At 35.7% G+C, this 21,981-nt stretch overlaps 1 protein-coding gene across 3 annotated transcripts; it reads right to left on the bottom strand.

The window, feature by feature from the left end:
• Positions 1-236: 236 nt before the first annotated feature.
• Positions 237-21,100, bottom strand: LOC132306161 (katanin p80 WD40 repeat-containing subunit B1 homolog KTN80.2). Of its 3 annotated transcripts, none has more exons than XM_059803435.1 (18): positions 20,719-21,100; positions 20,097-20,227; positions 19,077-19,194; positions 18,525-18,751; positions 18,331-18,433; positions 13,689-13,759; positions 12,357-12,431; positions 12,126-12,269; positions 11,836-12,013; positions 10,488-11,012; positions 9,535-9,591; positions 9,317-9,453; positions 5,528-5,677; positions 5,066-5,140; positions 4,836-4,948; positions 2,922-3,038; positions 2,730-2,798; positions 237-646 (listed from the first exon to the last, which is right to left on the bottom strand). In XM_059803435.1, exons 1-18 carry the CDS (start codon positions 20,741-20,743, stop codon positions 586-588), a joined length of 2,376 nt encoding a protein of 791 aa, XP_059659418.1. In that variant the 5' UTR covers positions 20,744-21,100; the 3' UTR covers positions 237-585. The 3 variants fall into 3 exon arrangements, with proteins under 3 accessions (XP_059659418.1, XP_059659410.1, XP_059659428.1); XM_059803427.1 differs by having other exon boundaries at positions 10,488-11,018; positions 20,719-21,098; XM_059803445.1 differs by lacking the exons at positions 20,097-20,227; positions 20,719-21,100 and having other exon boundaries at positions 10,488-11,018; positions 18,525-18,756.
• Positions 21,101-21,981: the final 881 nt, after the last annotated feature.

The following is a 21,981-nucleotide window of genomic DNA, read 5'->3' as shown; positions in this document are numbered from 1 at the left end:
ATAATATCGGGGCAATGTACAGTGTGGAAGGAGTGCTTTGTACGGTACTCCGGGGATTTAGTTCGGGCTTTTGCTCCGGATACCCCAGTTACCTAAAAAGACTCGCTGAAATTCAGGTTTGTGTAGCAATTAAATAAACTGTCAACTAGAACAGGTGAACTAAAAGAAACTCAACACAAAACGTTTAAAAAAAAAAAAAAAAGAGGAAAAGAAAAATAACATAAAGAAACAAGGCAAATAGGGAACATACATCTCATTTATCAAAAGATTGTATACAGCTAGCCCATTGAGCATTACAAATGTGCAAAATATACAATTGATTTGTACCTATCTACATTTCAAAATTTAAACTACAAACACAAACAACAATATCCATATCCAAAGAATCACAAAACTCTAAGGCTTCAAGCTTTGCCTCACAAACTCTCAAGAGCCAAGAGGGCAGCAAAAGGTAGAAAGCAGCAAGACAAAATTGCAAGACCCTCAATTTAAGAACACGGGGTTCTCGCGTATGAATCATGTTAAAGGGTATCACGCCGAGCTACACTTCTCTTCTATGGAATTGGTTATGGATGACAAGGGAAACTATGATTCTTGAAGAATTAAGTTAAGTTCTAGAGCACTTTTTGCTAGCAAACCACCCTTCCTACAAAATCAATGGTAATATATGTCAGAAAAATGATCAAGCTATAAAGCATCACGTATATCTAAATGGGGTAAAAGGGGGAAATAGAAACTGCTTTATAGTTCTACTCAGAAAATTTGAATATTAAGAAGATGATCAAAATGTCTGGCATAAGTGGTATTACATTTTGTAGAAATAAAATCAATTTGAATCATGGACATCAGTGAATCAATTGATGCATGAGCCGAATCAATCGAATCCAAAAGAAATTGAACATTTGGAGGAGGAGAAAATCATGTAACAGGGCTAAGATATGGCAAGGGCAACCAACATAGAGATCTCAAATCCTTTCGATTCTTGTACAGTGATCTCATTAGAACAGTGATAAAGGGACAATGTAGTGTATGAACTACTTTTATCATGATTATGATGACAATGTATAAGATGATTGTTCAGTTGGGACACAAGAATTTTTCATCAGGACTCTTGAAATCACACAAAATCATCCAAATCCCCCAAATGCTCCCACCAGATTAAAAGCTTCTTGTCACAAGCCGCCTACCAGTGAGACAATAAGGCGACTCCTTTCTCTCTGAACCCTGCTTAGCCAAGCCTTAACGTTACTTGAATAAGCCAACAATTTGATTGGCTGTCCAATGTTTTGCCAGCCTCACACCTTTCACCCCCGAGTTGCTCACAAATACATAGGCAACAGCTTACAAGGTTGGGATCACAACACTATTATTATTACTTCCTAAAACTACAAGGCTTGGGGTGACTTGGAGATGCCAAATGACCCAACTCTATATGTGGCCATCACACCTCAACCAACAAATGAAAAGATTACACCAAGGCTATCTTGCAAAACTAATCTAATGCCTAGGATACAGACTAGGAACATTTCCATTGACGTAAGATGGAGACTTGGGTAACTATCAAAACAAGTTGGAGCCTTAGGTAATTGATTTAAAGCCACAAATACAAACACACATTGTAGGCTAGGGCTTAAGTTTGTAGGGTTTATAATAGAAATTAAGACTAGGGTTTATTTATAAAAAGAGGAAAAAGATAATTAAGGTTTAGGGATAAAATAATGGTTAAATTAAGTTATAAGACTAATTTTAATATGAAATAGAAGCTCAATGAAATTTATGTACAAGAAAGAAAGGTGGGCAACTAGGGTTTGGGTTTTTGGAATCAAATTAGGGTTTTGTAACCAGAAAATAATTGAATGAGACAAAATCAATTACTCATAATCTAACAATCCATTAACCTAAATACCAGATGAAAAAATAAAACTACTAGACTCTCTTAATGAAACATTAACAAAATAGGCTTAATTAAGAAGAAAAAAAACATTGATTTCTTCAAATAAAAAGAGCAATGCAGCAAGGAAATCTCCTGCATGCACTTGTTTGGCTGCCCAGTCAACAATTGTGACAAAACCTCCCATTAAATCAGCAGGATTGAAGCCGTACTCGTAAGCTCAACAGGATACATGAACTAGTTAGAATGGCCATTTATAAGTCTGGATAGGAAAATAGAAAAGGGTGAGGGTGTAGGCACATTTAAAGTAAAAGAAAAGGTGCTTTTAGAAGCCATTATTGAAGGAATATTGAAAATCTCATTTCTGATAAACAGGATATTCACTCCTTCCCCATACACTAGACACTCATTCATTTAGGCGAGAAGGGAGAGGGAAGGAGGATGTATGGATCACATTTCCATAGAGAAATCAGCAAGTACACGTTTCAGCCCACCATGAAAGATCCGAAAGCTCTTCTCCGTCCTTCTCTTCCACCACAAAATTCACACTCCACAATGCCAACATAGAGGAATATGAAAGAACAACATGCATCCTTGTTGCAAAGCTAAGGACATTTTAGAAAGACATAGCCAATTATGTATAATTCCACTTCTAAAAACTCTTCCCTTTAAATCAAGGACAGAGCAATTACGTTCAACCAGATTCAGCAGGCAGTCCACCAGGCTGCGACTAATAATGTGACTAGCAACTTCAAAGGCAGTTACAATCACCTCCAATTCCTCACCATGTTTTTGTAATACTTGATTATAAGCTGACGTTTCAGGATAGAATGTTTACCTTACAAGCACTGGAAGAATTTTCTGGATCTTTTGGAGATGGATAAAACACTGGTTGCAGCACTCAAGTCTGTAACAAAAAAATTCATATAGAAGTTAATGTGTTAAGCAAATAGGTCTCATTTCACAAGCAGCCGTAATTTTGAATTCGCCACGGGGGGAAGTCCAGGGCAAGTGTTGATGGATGATATACCTTTGCTCTTTCTGAAGATCAACACCAACAGCTGGGGGTGCCGAAATGGTTGAGCGGACTACTGGCCCAAAGACTGCTACAAGCTTCAGTAGCATCTCCAGGGAAACATTAGAATGCCTAGACATTTGCAACACAAGTAAAAAATCTATACAGTCTGTCAAATCCAATGCAAGCAATTACAAAATAGACGAACAGGTTTTTCTTGATCTTCACTCAAAAAAGAAAACGAAAGGAAAAAAAAAAATAGGGTTGCCATATTGACATTCTTCAAATAATAGCAAGATGCTCTGGTAATCATTTGAAACTCATATAAGCTTACTCTAGCATATTTCACAGGCACACTTACGTTCCTTCCTTTTCATATTTAACACGAGAGAAATCAAGTAAATACAGTCGCATTCAGTTTTCAAAATAAATAAATAAATATTAAATAGATAAATGTCCAAAACTCCAAATTGTGCTTTCTCTCTCTTACAGCTTAAAGAGGAATAAAACATTTTTTTTTATAAGTAAAATTTTCATTAAAAGGACTCATTAGGGTGGCGCACCCAAAGAATTTAGGAATAAAACATGCTATTGTTCTTGTTATCTTTCAGCGTGATGTTTCTTCCTACCATTAACTTGCATGTTTGCTGTAGCTAGTTCAATTATTAAAAGGAAATGACAGGAATGGTGATAGCAGTGGTGTTTAGGGCAGTGTTTGGAGATTCTTTAACTATGTACTTTTTATTACTTCGTGGATCTTGGTAGACAGACAGAAGACTTCACCTTAGAGCAGGTTACTTAGGTCAAATCTTGTTCTGAAGTCTTACTTAAAAGGCCTGTAATTGCCAAAGAGTTCAGAAAAAATAATAGAAGCTCTTTCACTAGAACCTTAATAGGTAGAAGTGAGGATGTGAGTGCTTCTTCACGAAGAGTGGCAGTGAATCAGGTCTGGAACCTTAACTCATGATAGATTCGGCAGTATATAACCTGAGTAGCATAGACACATACATGGAACACAGATACAATACAATACGATAAGGATACTTTGATAAATCAAACCCTTAAAAAGTAAGACGCATTTAGGACACTTTTAGGATACAGCAGGATAGTTTTACAATTATTATTATTATTTTAAAAAAAAAGGGTTTCAATGCAATTTTAAAACAAATTATGGACTAATAAAAAATTATTATTAAACAACAAAAAACAAAAGCAACACTCATCCAGCTTTAACTTCCAAACTAGTGATTACATCATGATAATGTGGATACAATGAGCAAAAATCAATTTTTTGTTACATAATAATATATTATATCATTATTTTATTCTCGTGTCCATTTTTTTTTTTTTTTGACATTTATCTTATCTCCGTGTTCGTATTGTGTCATATCCTTGTCCCTTATCTGTATCTGTGCTTCATGGGTTTGTGCTGCTATACGTGATTTGTGTTTGGGAATGGCTGTGATGTGCCGGGCCTGCCGGCCAAGTGTCCAGCGAGTGTCGGTTAATCTCGGAAATAATGAAATTTATTTTTAAATTATGGACATGTCCATGAAGTGTCTAACACATGTTCAGGATTTTCAGTGAAGTGTTGGTGCACAAGTCATAGAAATGTCCATGCTTCTTAGTCTGTAATCAACTCAACCAGGAAAAAAGTTTGTTTGAATCCTTATTTTCTAATATAAACTATTACCATGTGAAGTAAGATATACTTATAAACTACTAATAGGATTGGGTTGGGTTTGCAGCGGTTATCTGGACTGAAAACCAGGAGAGTAATATCACTAGACAGGTCATACTTTGTCAATTACTATAATTATAGTCTCAGCTATACATGATTATAATCACACCGAGGCGATGCAACATCCAAGACCCACGTTTTCCAACCTTTAGCAACATAAGTTCTAATTTTATTGATAAAAGAGTTACCTTTCCATCTTGCTATCCAGTAAGCTCAACAGAACAGGTAGCAAGCAAGAAAATAAATCTAAGGTGAGAATCTCCATTTTTTCCATAAGAACGCCAATCACATCTGCTTGTACCTGCATCAGGAAGGAATTTTTCTTAAGAAAATTCAACATGCAGGATAAATGTTACTAGTAGGAACCATCAAAAACAGAACAAGCAACACCACAGGAAATCCTTTAATAGATACTCACAGAATGATCAGGCAGCTTCTTCATGGCGTTTATAGCACCTTTAAGGTCATTCCGTTCCCAGAAGTGCCGTATGACCTGCAAGTTCATGTTAAAACGATTATTGGTCATAACTTTTAAGTAAAACAAGAGGCAATAAAACCATTTTCATGAAAGCGGCACTAAAAGAAACCCTAAAATGAATAATAGAAATTTTTGTAGTGGCAACCAAGATTGACAATAATTACAAATACCCAGAAGCATTTCAAATATTTTGAGGTATTGCCAGAGATGTATTCTACATTGCAACAACTTTTTAGAAAGGCTAACATGTCAGGCTTCCAGTGTTCATCTCATTTATGGCTTAGATGCACTTGTCCATGTCATGTTGTAAACTACTACTACAAGAAAAATTGAATAATCGAGGAAACCGTGTACGTGTTCCATCAATATTAACATTTTTATGCATGAACCAGCTAAACTAACCTGTAATTTTGTCAGGCGGGATCGAAGGGTACTTAACAATACATCATGATTTTGCATCAGATCTTCAAACACCTTCTCATCATTCGCAGATGCCACCTTCTCATCATTCGCAGATGCCAACTCCCTTTCAATAACTTGTGGATGTCTATTCTGTAAGTTGCCAAGTAACATGATGAATACTGACTGGTTTTATTGAACAAAATCTGACAATAACTCTGTCTAACAATAAGAGACACAGAACACTATAACACAATTCAAGATCCAGTTTACATGACTTTGACAACAAATTCCAGTAGCTAATACCCCCGCGGGATAGTGATAGAGCCAGGAATTAAATCTACAGGGACAAAGGGAAGAAAATCAAAGAGGAGAGTTGAGAGAGATGAGGAAAACGAGAATGGATTAATTTACAGTAAGAGATCGAAGAATTTGCAAGGGGGAATAAGAAAGTTTATGGGGGCAACTGTATAACAATTGTAAAAGATGTATACAAAAGTGTGTGTGTGTGTATATATATAAAAATTAGTGGGAGCAACTGCGTGTCCAATGGGCTCCGTCCTAGGGATAAAAATACATATTCATAAACATGTATGAGTGATTTTGTCTTCCATATACGTAGATGAGAATGTTATGATTTATATTTTGAGAGAGAGAGAGAGACCAAAAACGGAGTGTAATTCCTATAGCTTCCAACTTATGTGGTTGTGAGAGTATGATATACCCTTCAACTTCAAACTTTGTTTCAAGCATGGTCCACAACGTTAATACTTTTTAGCACCTAATATGAGTCACAATTCTCAGGAAGAAACCAAAGGAACAATGTAAAGGTAACATTGAAGAAGTTAACAAGTAACTCGATAAAAAGTTTACAAGACACAATATGGCATATCTATGTAACTCGATCATTCAAATGATGGATCGCTGCAGTTCTAAATACCATACTGGAAAGAGGAACACGAGACGCCGTGTAAAATTAATACTGGATATAGGACTGAGCTAGCCCAATGCTTTATGTTCACTAAGAAAATCTTCAAGGCTAGACTTTTGAAGCAAGGACATCAGTTGGAGTCAAGCCTGGGCTACATGCAGCTCAAACTGAAGACCAAAAATGACATCTCTACTAATTTTATGCTTATTATTGCACATCCATATCAAAGTCTACAGGCATAAAAGAAGGTTAGAAGCCAACATTTTCGGCAAGGGAATGTAGAAGTTCTACTGACATAACTCCTTCAATGCACTATTAATGGACGGACTGTGATTCAAGTTGAACTGACATGGTCTTGATCTGATTCCTCAAATGGCTGATCCGGGACAAGCTTAGCCAAATTCAGGCTGCTTTGCTCCAAGGGCGGACCATGGCTGGGCCCAGCCTACGCCAAATAGCATACTACATTGGAACTTAAAGTGGGCAAATGACCAAAGAAACAATGTGGGAACATATAGTTGGAGAAGGCTGAAAAATCCTAGAAAGGAAATCACAAAGAGAGACACAAAATGAACAGAAAATATAAGCAAAAATATGTAAAGAGCCAAAATACTTAAATCTAAATTTATGAGAAGCTTTGGGAACTCTTCCCCAAGATTACTGATCGCTTCCTGCAAGAATACATAAGATTGCTACTGGAAGGATCTGCTTGGAAACTCAAAAGGACTCCGAAGTTCTAGGATTCACTGAAGTGGTTTACCACAATAAACAAGAATGTCCTGTAACAGTAAACAAAGATTTTTACCCTGATACTTAAGGCAGCAGCTGTTTTGTGAAATATCAAAGATTAGGTCTCTCTTGACTCCTCCCTTCTCAAGACCCTATTTTAGTGGGTCCAGACTTGGGTAATGTCACTCATAGTCAATTAAACAAGTAGTTTTCAGTCTTGGACAAGAATCTTCTATAATTATGACCAAAATTTTGTATCCTTGATTGACAATTAAATAACTATAGGCACTCAGGGCAACTTTCCCTACAGATTCAGAAGAAAGGCAGTTATGTGCACTCGCCAATTAGGATTCATGTTTCATCAATGAGGGTTTCATATTTTCCATGTTTGATGCATAAAAATCCTTTTTGATATGCAAAAAGTGTTTTTTTTAAACTTCTTAAAATCAAAAATCTATTTGGAGAAGGACAAGGAACTTTGATCAATCGAGAGATGAATCGGCCACTAGCCTTGCGTCGATCAATTGGCACTTGGCTCAATCAATCAAACTACACGGAATTCAATTTCCTTTCTGAAGAGAATATACTAAAACCATAATTGTTTTACGACTCTAAACTATATATGAAGCTCTCTTGTGTTTAGAAAAACTATGCTAGCCATTACACTATTTCCTTTGAGCATGCCTATGGCATATAGAGTGGGATGAGAAAGCATTATAGCCATTCTCTACTAGAATTTTGTTTATTACATCTTCATTAGGCCACATAATTTGGTGTCTATACATTCAAGGTGTCGACCAACTAATACTACTGAGCCAACGAAGTTTTCCACACCCCACAAGAGTTTCACACAACCCATTCAGCCTAGACAACTAGCTAAGGAGATCAAAATACTTGAGGAGAAGCAGATCACCTGAGGGGCAGATATGTTGACGGAGCAGACGGCTTGGAGACTCAAGCGAAGAGTTTGGCGCCAGTCTGTGTCAGGAGGTAACTAATTTTTTTTAGTTTGGAAAACTGGTAAACTAGTTGTATATCTCTTTCTCATAGTTGTTTTGATCTGCCTCGACTAGGTCCCGTGATTTTCCTCTTAGGTTTTAAAACATCTTTATGTTCCATGGGTATGATTGAATATTTTTCTTCATATGTTTTATTGATTGTGATGGACAAATATAACAAAATACTTCCTAATTAGTTTAGATTTTTGAATTGCAGTTAATTTAGTTTAAATTTAAAAGCAAAACCTATTCATCCCCCTCTACGTCTAGATCACGGACCTTGAGCAACTCTATATTATAACCTAGTATTAAAGTCCTAAATTCCTCAATGGAAAAACTCACATAATTACAATGATGTCTTCTTTGATTTAAACAGAATTTTCAACAAACTTGGGACCTCGTTTCTATTTCAGGCCGTAAAATATTTTTATAGGTTTCAACCTTGTCATTTTTTTTTTTTTTTCAAAAACAAAAGATCTCAACCAAAGTTTAAATGTTTTCACTAATTCAAACACATTCCAGATGGATATATGCAGATACAATTTAATAAGCTCTGAAAAGCAAAATGTCACCGTTCACTTAGTTGCAAAAAACAAATACATTTGATGTGGCACCCACTCATTGCTTCAACACCTAGATTGCAAGAAACTTAGCATCACACATCGATAAACAAATTATGCTTGTGTATAAATTGTACGCCTATATGGTTCTGACACACTTCGGTGCATGTTGGAGACTGCCAAAACAAATGCATGCACAACATGCAATCAACATTGGTTTGACCCAGTGAACTTGTTGAGATTCTTTTTTCCTTTCTTTTTCTCTATCCCGAAGGAATTATAGTATACACTATAAAGGGCATATAAGAAATTGTGAATAAAAAAGAATACCAAACAATAGTTTCAATTAAATGGGAGGATGATATAATACACGTATAAAATGATTACACAATACATTTAATTTTAATGAATATATTAGTTTATTTCTGTTCTCTTCCCATCTCAGTCTCTAGTTTTTCAGAATATCTTGACAGAGTCCTTTCAATCAAATAGATTCAAAGTAATGTATCTCCCCATCCATGCAACAAAGGTATAGAATATTACTAATTTACTATAAAGGGGTGAAAAACCCTACCAGTGTGGGGTTTGTTTTAGCTGCATCGGATATCATGTGAGGGGCCATATCAGTTCTCTGAACTTCATTGTCACTCACTTTTTCTCTCCTTTCAAACCTCTCAACCAATGAGCGCGTCCTTCCTCGTACAACTGCCACTGCCCAAATAAGAACCCAAAAGAATCAGATCCCATCCAATGTAACTTTTGAAACTGCATAGAGAGGTTTTAATAGCAAACCTCCATTGACATATTTAACAGAGTTCACCCCTTTGCTGCAATCGAGGGAATCATCACCTGAAAAATAATGAAAAAGAAAAGATCAAAATTTCAGCAACAGCTTAAACATGTATATATCTATACATGTGTATAAACATTACATATCATCGGCAATGAAACATAAAAGCTTATTTTTTAAACCATAGATAAAAAATATGGATGGAGACAATTTAAAAATCAACAAATGACATGAAGGTATGTACTTTGACTCAGAAAATTATAGGCAAAATAAAAAAATAAATAAACAAATTGGAGGTATGAGGGGTATTATTTTTTTTTCAGGAAAAGCAGATGGATGAAAAAATTAGACATTATTATATTCTTCCAGATAGCTTGTGTTTAATAGCATTAATATGTCAATGTATTCATTAATTTTTTTCCCACAAACAAGGAATAATTGGATGAAGACAGCATGGATTGAAATTTTAGCAAACTAAAAACATTTTGGAGAATGGAAACAGAAAATTATTTTAAGGACTTGTCTTTTTTAACATTTTTGTTTTTCTTAAAAGAATTTGAAATATCTTTCATTTTTGGAATCTAATTCCAGAACATGTTTGGCAATATGCATCAAAAGACCAGACAATGACAGTGCCTATGAAAGCAGTGGTAAAAACTCAACCTTAAGTGCTACCAGAACTGTTGACCTATTATTCAACAAATTTAGCCCTAGAGACAGCTGAATGGAGAACAGGACTGTAAGTGGATTGAAGAGCCAGAAATTTACAGTCAAGACAGCACAGCATATCTACAAGGGGAAACAATGAGGCAGAAAAAGAATAACTACGTGTGCAACGTAACAGCATTCAATTGAAAGCCCTCAGAGCACCCACGTTGGAGAGACCAACACTGGTATAAAAAGCGCAAAAATGACATGAAAAGATATGGCACTATTCACAGAACAAGAACTTAACAGTTTTCCTGATCTGATGGCGTCCTCGGCGACAAATTTTTTTCAAACTTCTGAGCGGCACTATTGATATCAGAATGTCGTTCCTCAGATGATTCTCTAGCATCACTATCTAATACAACCCTGATTTGGAAGCTTGGATCCTTTGCAGCATCTAAATCAGTAGTCATATTGGTAAAGGATCCAGATTCAACAGCCACTGGAAACCGCTCTACATCGAATTTGGTAGCTGATGGTCTTCTTATATGGGGTGGCTTGTGAGAAATACCAGCATTGGCCCTTGCACCGGTCAGAGATTCTCTTCTATAGTTTGCAGAGTCTTTGCCATCTGGGCTCTCCCGAGGTACAATGTTAGGTACTACATAGGATTTACTATTTCCTTTTCCTTGACCAATAGTTTTTGCATGCAGGCCAACTGCAGGACCCTGCTTCTCAGTTGGCAGATTACTGACTTCCTTGGAATCTGATGGGAGTACAACCTTCGGAGAATTGACTGACCCAACTTTTTTTGAAACAGTAGGACTTCTACCTGCGGCTTTACATGGAACAGTACATTAGAGGCCATATAAAAACAAAGATCAGGAAAGAAATATATACTACATATCAAGTATGTGTATACAACTATACATGCAAACAAGAATTTGTTGTCTATCCAAATAAAATCCCAATTAGAGAAATTAGCATTAAAAATATATATAAAATCAACCTCTTTCGGTCATCAGCCTACACAACAGGTAGGTTCAGATTCATCCCTATCAGTTAGAGCAAAACAGAAATCCAGACTAAACTTCACCAGCCCAAATTTAGTTTTAAGCTCAAATTCGGCCTGAAGTCAGTTCTGGCTAAACTGGATTTATAGTTGGACTGGTGTTAGCACAAGCTAAAACTACCCTTTAACTCAGGCTGGACCAGAATATTTTCCTGAAAGTCCAGATCAAATTTCAGCCTAACCAGCCAACACAACTCCAGTTGATCAAGGTTCACTGCCAAAAAGTAGAAGTCAAGATTGCTTTAAGCCAGAAGATATCCAAACAAAAATATCCAAGAACTATTAGAAAATATATAATACAGGAAAAGGAAGATGATGGACTAATGTTTCTCCGGTAGAAGATATCAAAATGAATAGCCAATGCTTGCTGTCAATGCCTCATGCCAAAAGAGAAGACCCCTCTCTCTCTCTCTCTCTCTCTCTCTCTCTCACACACACACACACACACACATCTTGTCCAAACCTTTGGATGGAGACCATAATGACAGTAGATGAATTGGAATGAACAACGAATAGAAGTGTAAAACAACAAAGATAACAAACATTTATAACTAATAAGGAAACAACATAGACAACAACTTACTGTCCACATATATATTCTTTATTTCTTTAGTGTCATCATCCGGAGACATGCAACGCATATTTGAAGTAGACCTTCTATGGCTCCCTACTTTCTCCAAACGACTTTCTTTTAGATCATACTTACACTCCGAGTGGCTATTTTGCCCAGGTACAAAGCCAGCCCCGTACGGCTCAATAAGCTGACACAAAGGACATATATGAAGGACTTAAAGGGAAAAGATTACCTGAAGACAGGGAAAACACTTAAAGGAAAAAGATAACATGCTTGAAGAACAAGGTGAAGATAATTACCGATATATCTGCTACCCAAACTCCAACGGAATTCCGGTAATAGGAGCAACCCAAAAGTTTCCCATCATGGATGCAGAGGTCTCCCAATGTTGACCATCCCATATCAACAGAATCGTGGCAAATTACAGGCTCCCACGAATATACCTAACAGTTCAAGGGGCATGGACATGTGAAAGCCATATTATTTCACAAAAAAACAACTCAATATTTCAAAATGGAAAAGTTTAGAACCTTTAAACTGCCATCCAATCCACAAAATAGGGTTCTCCCATCAGGGTGGAAAGTAATTGATCGTACACCTGTAGCCTGCAATACAGAAATAGTTCTGTCAGGAAATGGAACAAATTCTAAAGATACTGATCACTAAAAATGAGATTTCCCTCGATGATAAAATGAAAATATAAAGACTTTTAGCTTACCAAGGAAAAAGGAAAGAAAATACAGTACAAAGGGATTAAACAAATTATATCCATGACAAAAGTGTCTTATCTTTCATTAATAGATTATTTTTATAGAAGATTTTGCATCATTTGGAGTGAGAACTAAGGCTAGAAAATCCCACATCAATGTAGTATTTTGCAATTTCAGTGGCTTCTGGAACTAGAGAATAATGAAACATGTAAAACATTTTATGTTAAACAACTAAAGGTAGGCACTCAAAACTCACTACAAGCCATTCTAAGAGTCCTCAAAACAGCTAAAGGTATACGCTCAAAACTCACTACAAACAGCTAAAGGTATGCACTCAAAACTCACTAATCATGTGCAACAAAGCGATTGGCAATCATTTCATACAAGCTTCCACAGAAACTTACAAGGAAGAAATATACTACCTACGTCTCCAAATAAATGTCCCTTTTCGGGAATATAACTTTTTAAGAGGATGAGTTTTAATATTTTTTTTGTTGTATTGGCAGCTGAATGAATTACCAAATCTATCCATAGTGGGTCCACAGGGATGTCATGGTTTACTTTTTATAAGTTCAATGCAAAAAGGTTAAATTGGTAATATTACAAAAAAATAGAACTTTGACATTTCAAAGGGGACATATATATATATTCCTTATTGCTGATTGAACGTGAAAATTTTAAATTTTTTAAGAGTACTCAGTGACAAGTCATATGCCAAATGGTCAAAAACAAACCAAGTTATTCATAATGCAGCATCTTTTAGTACCATAACTAATGCCACAAACCTAAAGAATGCTAGAGATCGATAAGGTTAAGCATTAAATAAAAATAAATAAATAAATAAAAAGGAAGGAACCAAATTACATTAAGTAAGAAGATAATTGCATGAAAAAAATTGTATTTCAGAGTCCACTCAAGCATTACAATCATTAATTTCATCTACATGATTTTTTTTTTCTCTATTGAGAAAGTTCTAATTATTATTATTATTATTTCTTTTTTTTACAAGTAAGAAAGTTGTAATTAATTATTAATTTATTACTGAAAATTTTAAAGACATCAAACCATAAATCCAATGATAATTTATCTAACAATTTTTTTTTTCCTTATCTAACAATTTATTCACAACGTTAGAAACACAATCTCAAATACCTCAGGTCTGGTAGATCCAATCGGCTCAAAAGTTTCCAAATCCCAAAATTTTACGGTCCTGTCCGCTGAACCTGGAAAATAATTTGCATGTTAGTACAACTTACCACAGCAAGAAAGTGAAAATACCAATTTTAGGGGGCAAATGAAGTACAGAATCTCAGATTTGAAGCACATTTGTGATTTGGCAGACTATGCACAGGAAACAACACAGGACGATATAAAAGGTTAATTTTCCAAATATATAATTATCACACTACAACTTAGACAAACATGATCATGCAGCCCAAAAGTAGTACAAATTTCAATAGATGATCAGTTTCTTAAAACAATATAAATGCTATCCAAGCACCAACACCACTAGGTAGTTGCTCACTATAACAGCCCTCACCCTACCCGACACAATATTGGCCGCTTTTGGCTCCCCCTGACCAGACTTCACAGGAGGTCACCCATCTTGGTATTACTCATGCATAAGCACGCTTAACTGCGGAGTTTTGATGGGTTGTCACAACTTTAAAACGCGTTATGTCATAGAAGGGTGTTGAACCTACATATAGCATTTCACCTTCACCTTCCCTAGGTGATGTGGGACCATGACACCCATAGCCTGCAAGTATGGTGGCTCGCCCAGTGTCTCGCACCCGCCCACAGAGATCGTCACAAACTCACAATCACAAACCCCCCCCCCCCCCCCCCCCCCCCCCCCCCCAAAAACATTTTTACCATCCTCGTTAGCCACACTGTTAGCTGGATTTCGGCTCTAATACCATTTGTAACAGCCCTCACCCTACCTGACATAATATTGTCCGCTCTTGGGTCCCTCAGACCAGACTTCCCAGGAGGTCACCCATCCTGGTATTACTCCTGCATAAGCACGCTTAATTGCAGAGTCTTGATGGGTTCACGGTCATCGCGGTTGTATCATAGAAGGGTGTTGAACCTACATATAGCACTTCACTTTCGCCTTCCCCAAGCGATGTGGGACCATGACACCCGTAGCCTACCTGTGTGGTAGCTCGCCCAGCGTCTTGCACCCGCCCACAGAGGTCGTCACACTCACCATCATCGAATTTCCAAACCCTCCCACACACGTGTCTCCCATTTTCAAAAACAAAAAAAAAAAGAATATTTTATTACTGTTAGCTAGATATGATAGGCTAGAATCATGGATTTAATTTACAATATTAGCCTAGTTATGATATGCTAGAATCATGGAATTTGACTTTACTTGCGCATACGTTTAGGCATAGAATATGTAATGATTTTATTCAATTTCCTTTCTTATAATTAATATTAACATGTGCTCCTTTTAATATATAAATACCAGAGCAGTGAATAAGTGTTTAAATCTTATATAAGTCTTTACATATTATTAATCTCATTCAAGCATTTATACATTTCTCTTCTACTCCTTCTATCTTGTATTTCTTCTTGGTACCAAAGCCAAGTTGGTCCGAGTTCAGCAACACCCATTCAGGAATCGCCTGAGGAGACAATTTTCATGGTTTGTGGTCTAAGGAGACATGGTGATTCTTCCATCTACATATTTTTAAACATGTATATGAAGGGGAATGGTGTAAAGAGGCATTGTTGATTATTGATGGTCTGAGGAGACATTGTTGATGTTTTCATCTACATATTTTAAACATGTGTATGCAGGTGAATGTTCCGAGGAGACATTGTCGATTCTTCCATCAACATATTTTAAACATGTGTATGAAGGTAAATGGTCTGAGGAGACAGTAACGGTTGTTTATGGTCTGAGGAGACATGGTTGGTTGCTTATGTATGGGGAGACATTGTTAAAGGTTCATGGTCTGAAGAGACACCAACTTTGTCAGATAAGACGTATCCAAGTGGTTTGAGAAAATGCCATAGTTATGTCTTAGCTAGTCAATTTAATGTAGCCAACCATATTCATTGGCTATATATTTATAAAGATCGTGTTTGAGGATGCGTCCAAGTTGGGCGTCTCAGATATCCACGCACCAACTTGAGGGAAAGTGTTAGCCGAGATATGATAGGCTAGAATCATAAATGTAACTTACCATATTAGCCGAGATTTGACTTTATTTACGCATATATCTAGGCATAAAATATGCAACGGTTTTATTCAGTTTCCTTTCTTTTAATTAATACTCCCTCTGTCCCACAAAAAGGGTCATTTTTGGGAACCTAAACTTTTTACGAGTGTAGTTTTTTTTTTTTTTAATCATAATGGTAGGGAATGAATTTTCAAATATACCCTTCTATGGTGGGTCCACGTGAGGTCATTGCATTTATAAATTCAAGGCAAGGAGGGTAAATTAGGCATTTAAAAAAATAGTACATTGGATTTTAAATTGGGACAGCCAAAAATGGAAAAGGTGAACAGTTTTTGTGGGACGGAGGGTGTATTAACATGTGCTCTTTTTAGTATATAAATACCAAAGCTATGAATGAGTGCTTAAGTCTCATTCAACCCTTTACATTATTAATCTTGTTCAAGCATTTACACATTTCTCTTCCATTCCTTCTATTACCAACAGTTATGAAGCATTAAATAAAGGGGAACGTAGAACTTAAATATGGAAACTTCCAGTCTTGACTTGATCATTCGGTGTGATTTTTTGTTGAAAATTTTGTTTTTGTCCATTAATTCATTTACTTTTTAAGAATGGAATAGTAGTACCTCTATCAGACATTGGAATTCTGAGATCAGTACCTCTTAATTATTGTCTAGCATCTATAGAAATCAAATTTGAGTTTATACGTGCGTGTGCGCATGTGTGTGTATATATATATATATATTTTTTTTTTCCTGAAATTTCGGTTTGAGTAAAATCACAGTAAAATCAACAACACTTGACAGTTCTGGCAATAATATCCTAAACCCAATTCACAGTTTTTTTTTGGATGAAAATCTTGCGAGCGGACACCAGCAAACACATGCAAATGCATATAAATATGCATGTATTTTGTTTGTGGAGCTATATGCACCCAGAGAATGTGCCGAGGGTCCCACTCTACTGCATCCAAGGGCCTTGAGATGCTTCAACCTTTGAAGTCAGCACATTCTCTTGGTGCATAAATCATTATTCATTTTATTTTAGCAATGATAAGAATGGAACCTTTAAACCACTCCTGTCTTAAAGATGCCATGTCATCACCAAACCACTGCGTAACAAAGCTTTGGACGTATGTGTGTGTACTGACACAGACCAAGACATGTCTATGCATGTTTTAACTACTATCCAAGTTCAAATTGAGCTCATTCAATTCTCAAAGAAAGAGAATTCAAACATGTCTTATTTTTTTGCCAACAGAGAAAAAGTTGCAAAACCACCAAACACCCAAAAAAGTTCCCAAACCCATCACTTCCTCCAAAATGACCTTCACCCCTTAACAAGAGATGCCATACTTACTAGTTGACTCATGATCGAGTGTCAAGCTCAATGTTATCTCCTCCTCATCCAATGGGAGGTTGAAGGTTCAAGCCCATTTGGGGCAATGATAGATGTGAGTCTTAGCTACACCAATATAATATAAAATAATCAAAATGTTAGAGAATATTATTATAGGAACCTTTAAATTACTCCTTGACAGAATATTGATTTGAGAATATCATAGGAGTGGTTTTAGCCTATGATAAAATATTGATTAGTAATTTGAAGGTTCCTATAATAATATTCTCCAACAATAAACTTGGGTTCCGCTCCCCTTTTGAGCACTTCTATAAAATTTTACTTATCAAAATATATATATATATATATATTCTCCAACAATAAATAATAATAATAATTGCCAAGCTAATATAATTGACTTTTAAACAATGTCCAGTTACATTAATTAGGTATTATTAACATCTAATTGCTCCAAACAAATTATTTAGTTTCCTTGCAGACCTTAAACACAGAATATCACTTCTCAATAGATAAAGAATTTTGTTATTCAAAAAATAATTCAAGATTATATGTTTAAAAATTTTTATGTTAATCTTTCTTGAAATTATTAATGAAGAATATTTAGTTGCAAAAGCATATTTTTAATCAAATTCATGTGCAACCAGACTTGCTCTAGCTACCACAAAACCTAATTTTAGCAATTCCAGCACCTCAACTGTTCAGCTGGGCAAGTGTTCGAATAGTTTTGGTTGAACCCTTATATGGTGCATCATCTAAAAAAAATTCATATGCATGTAGGATGCCAGAATTGGTGGTTCACGATTCTTTTATCCTTTAAAGTTGAAAGGGTGTCTGGGGGTGTATGGTCTCTGTAATTCCGTGTAGATTTAATTACCACCAAATAAACAACAAAAAAGCCATTACTCGATGTTGGTTTGGCCAATGCAGGATGCTGGATGGGATGTTCTTTACCCAAACCTAATTTTTGGGATTATTTGCTCCAGTGGTTGTTTCTAAACTCAAACGCACATCCTTGCCCTTGATAGCCCAACTCTCAACTACCACACTGACCAGTGGCCCAATCACCATATAAATAACAAACCAACAGTAAAATAATGGGAATATATGGTGTCATTTTTCAGATTGTGGCATAACAAACTATAAGCTAATGAATATACAATTAATCCAAGAACCCACAAATTAGGTAGACAATAAATGACCTAATGAGAAACTCGTCCACATTAAAGTGACATACACACCTGTTGCCAGAAGAAACTCAAGGGGATGGAAGTCTAAGGATCGAATATGTCCTTCATGGCACTTAAAATCGTGCAAGAGCTTTCCAGCAGTTAGATCCCATACCTGTCCAACATTGATGGGGTCCATGAGCAAAGCTATGAAAGAAAGAAGGCTAATTTCAGAACAGACTGCTAATAACAAGATCCAGTATTACCTTTACAACATTATCGAATCCACCAGAGACTACCCAACGACCATCAGGAGTGAATCTAATGGTACTAATTCCTCTAGTATGACCCTTGTATGTGTGAATACATCCTTTCTTTCTGATATCCCAGATCTTTAGATTAGTGTCCATGGAACCAGATGCAAAAAACTCACCAAATGGATGGAACTCAATGGCAGTGCAATTGGCTCTATGTCCAGTAAGAGTGCGAACCACTATACTTCAAGCATAATAACAACTAAATTAGGAGTCAAGCTGCATACTATTACCATTGTTGTTCTAATAACAGACTAAAGAACAGAGTTTTAATCGCACGAGGTAAATACTTGGTAGTTGGAGCTGAAATTCTACACCTATAATTTATTAACTGGAGGTTTTCAACAAGCCCACTAAGAAGATGCTTGATTTGTAAAATGTCCATATTAGACTCGCAATATTTGAAAGTTTCCTAATGGTCCGTTATGTTACTTCACAGGCACAGAACAAAATAACAGAGTGTTTAAATTTTTTATCTAAGCAATGAAGAATTACTCAACTTACTCTTTGTTTCTTCCAAATCCCAAAGCTTTATTACACCAGTAGAAGCTCCTGAAGCCACTAAAACCTCCGTCGAATCAAAAGTTACAGACTCAACTGGGCTTGTGTGACCACAGAGGCTCTGCAAAATCACATAAAAGGACAGACTCATTCAGTCCTATAAAGTCATGCAGACATGGAAGGTATGATACCAGACTATAATAGCTTTTAAACAACAAAAACATACTATGCACAAAATGAATTTGTTCATAATACAGTAAAATGAGGGTGTATTTTTGGGTCATTTATTTATATTGGACCTCGAAGCTGATTCCACACAATAACAGTAATAAAGAAATAGTGCATACAGGAAAATATTCGTACAGTTTTTAAGTTACCTAATTAAGAGGAAGTAGATTTAGGGGTTATGGACATAAATATGACCAAGACCTATAGATTCACCTGTAAGATGAGGAAGACTAATTTGCATAATTAGTAATAATTTTAAAATTTTAAATATAATGCAAGGAGCCGACCCCAATCATATGGGATCAAGGCAATGATGACCACTTATATGAGCTACATACGTAAGACTCGGCAAGAAAGAACTCTTCACAACCACATTGACAAAAATCTAAATTCAACCCAAAAATCCCAGTTTATACCGATATATTAACAAAATAAATAACAGGGATTCTTAGGTGTACTTCAGTGATTCCTGATTTATACCCAAATCAATCAAATACTGGGAGTACCTCAACAACTGTTTCTGCAGTTTACCAATTACTTGGGATAAATACAAGTGGAAAAAGTTTATGCAACAGGCATACGATTTTTTCTCTTTGCAGGTTTGACTCTGATTTTTTTTTTTTTTTGAACGATTTCCAAATATTTTCCAAAATCATTCCAAATTACGTATTATTCTAATGCCAAACACCAAATTAGTCCCTCTGCTTGTAACAAAATGCACCTAATGGAGCTATTAAATCCAAACAAATCAAAGCTTGATCTAAGTTCAAAGAAGAATTTCAACTTTGAACTAACCATCAAAGATGTCGGTTTGCCAATCGACCAAAGATTCACTTTTTGATCGTCTCCTCCGGTAATAAAAAGTCGGCATGTCTTCTTCCCAATATTTAGACAGTTTACACTCCCAGAATGGGCCACAAACTCCTCTACATTCAACTTAGTCAAGAAAACCAAACGCATCAAGTAGATACTAGAAACAACACAAGCACAAAACCCAACTAGTTGCATAAACTGCTAAGCTCAAATACTGTATATCCTCATCTGGGTTGCTAAGAAAATGCAGGAAAAAGAAAATAATTTTAACCAATTAACTTCAGATTTTTAGTTCCTCCAAACAGTCCCTAGTTGAACATCCCGTCTTAGTTGATCTGAGCTCGTCAATTTTAAGAATCAAAAGCAACTAAAAGCATGAAACTTGTAAATAAATCTTTAACTTTCTTCCCCTTTTTTTGCCGGGAACCAAACAAACGTAAAGCATAAATCCTCTATGATGGGTAGTGGAAATATAGTTCAGATAATCAACAAGTAACAATAAACCCTAAAATTATATCAAGAATTCAGAAAATTGAGCTCATCTGAGCTAAAGCATTTCAATATAATAAAACAAAACAAAACAAAATTTGTGTGAAAAGGATACGCAATTTATATCCACGCTTCGCCATTTGAAAGAAACAAGATTGAAGAACGAAGCGTCGTCGTTGTTGTTCTGATGACAAGACTCAGAATTTAGCTGAATTGAGACCCCAACTTAAGAAAGCGAGAATGGTTGAAGAGATAGATACAATTTCTATATCTATAGGCTTTATATACAAATCCACCGAGAAAGATAGGAATCTGGTTCAGATTGCAATTGAGGATTCAACAGTGGGAAAGTTGTTGTTTTATGCTTTTGGGGAGAAGCGTTGGAATGGTTTAGAGAGAGAGAGAGAGAGAGAGAGAGAGTCTAGAGAGAGAAAAGAGAAGAGCGTCTACAGAACTGGAAATTTAAGCCATGATTGAATTGAGGTTATTCTCTACTGTGTACTCTTTTCGGACGAAATTACCCTTTTCTTCTTGGGTGGATCAGTTGTTAAAATGACCCCAAAAAAAACCAGTGATGTGCCAATTTTTGTGACCTACCAGCCACAGAATCTTTGTTTTAATTTAATTTATATTATATTATTATTTTGGCTGTTTTTTTGTGTGTGCTGACAAATACACCTTAACCACAACTAAACCATAATGGTCAACATTACCAAGGGAAAAAGAAAAAAAGCCAAAACAAAACTCTAGTGGTCATGGTTTATTTGTTTATATTATTTTAGGACTGTGCCAACTCAAATTTGTATAAATAATTCACTAATAACTTCTTCTTTTTTAATGTAATTGTATGAATTTTTTTTAAGAAATAACTGTTCTTTTTTTAACCTATGACCAAAAAAATAAAAATAAATCACACCTTTTTGCTTTCAATGGCACTAAAACTATTCATCAGTATGTTATTTTAATGAGAATGATACTTGGGCAGAGACCTTGGTTGAAGTCTTTTGCACGACTAAGAAATGTTTTTTGCACTTAGGGTGGGGCTTGTTTGAGCCCTGCTTTTTATTTTATTTTACTTTTTCACCGCAAAAAAAACTCGTGCATCTATTTATTTTTGCAACAGGTTGAACTCTCGACTCTTTTTATTTTTTTTTCAGAAAAATAGAGGAGGAGGTTATCCCATTTGGTATTTAGGCCGTGCTTATCCATTATACGAAAAGTTTTGATAGTTCTCTCATGTCATCTAAAAAAAGTAGAGCAAATACTAATTGGCTATGGTCCTTGATAGTGATGGTTAACAAAAAAAAATGATGTAATATGATTCTTGGTTTTTTTAAATGGTGTTGACAAAAAAAAAAAAAAAAAAAATTGATGTAAT

This window comes from Cornus florida, unplaced genomic scaffold (assembly GCF_030987335.1).
Source record: "Cornus florida cultivar Cherokee Brave unplaced genomic scaffold, ASM3098733v1 CherokeeBrave_3.0.0_Hap2_Chr01, whole genome shotgun sequence".
Taxonomy (NCBI): domain Eukaryota; kingdom Viridiplantae; phylum Streptophyta; class Magnoliopsida; order Cornales; family Cornaceae; genus Cornus; species Cornus florida.
Note: the sequence above shows the minus strand (reverse complement) of the source record. Positions and strands in the feature narration are given on the sequence as shown.

What these genes read in the sequence shown, in the direction of transcription:
- LOC132306161 (XM_059803427.1), bottom strand. Translation starts at nt 20,743, where the DNA reads ATGGCGAAGCGTGGATATAAATTGC. An exon ending in TGTTAAATATGTCAATGGAG is followed by an intron (nt 9,454 to 9,534) that starts GTTTGCTATTAA and finishes TTATTTGGGCAG; the next exon opens with TGGCAGTTGTACGAGGAAGG. An exon ending in CCCGCCTGACAAAATTACAG is followed by an intron (nt 5,141 to 5,527) that starts GTTAGTTTAGCT and finishes ATGAACTTGCAG; the next exon opens with GTCATACGGCACTTCTGGGA.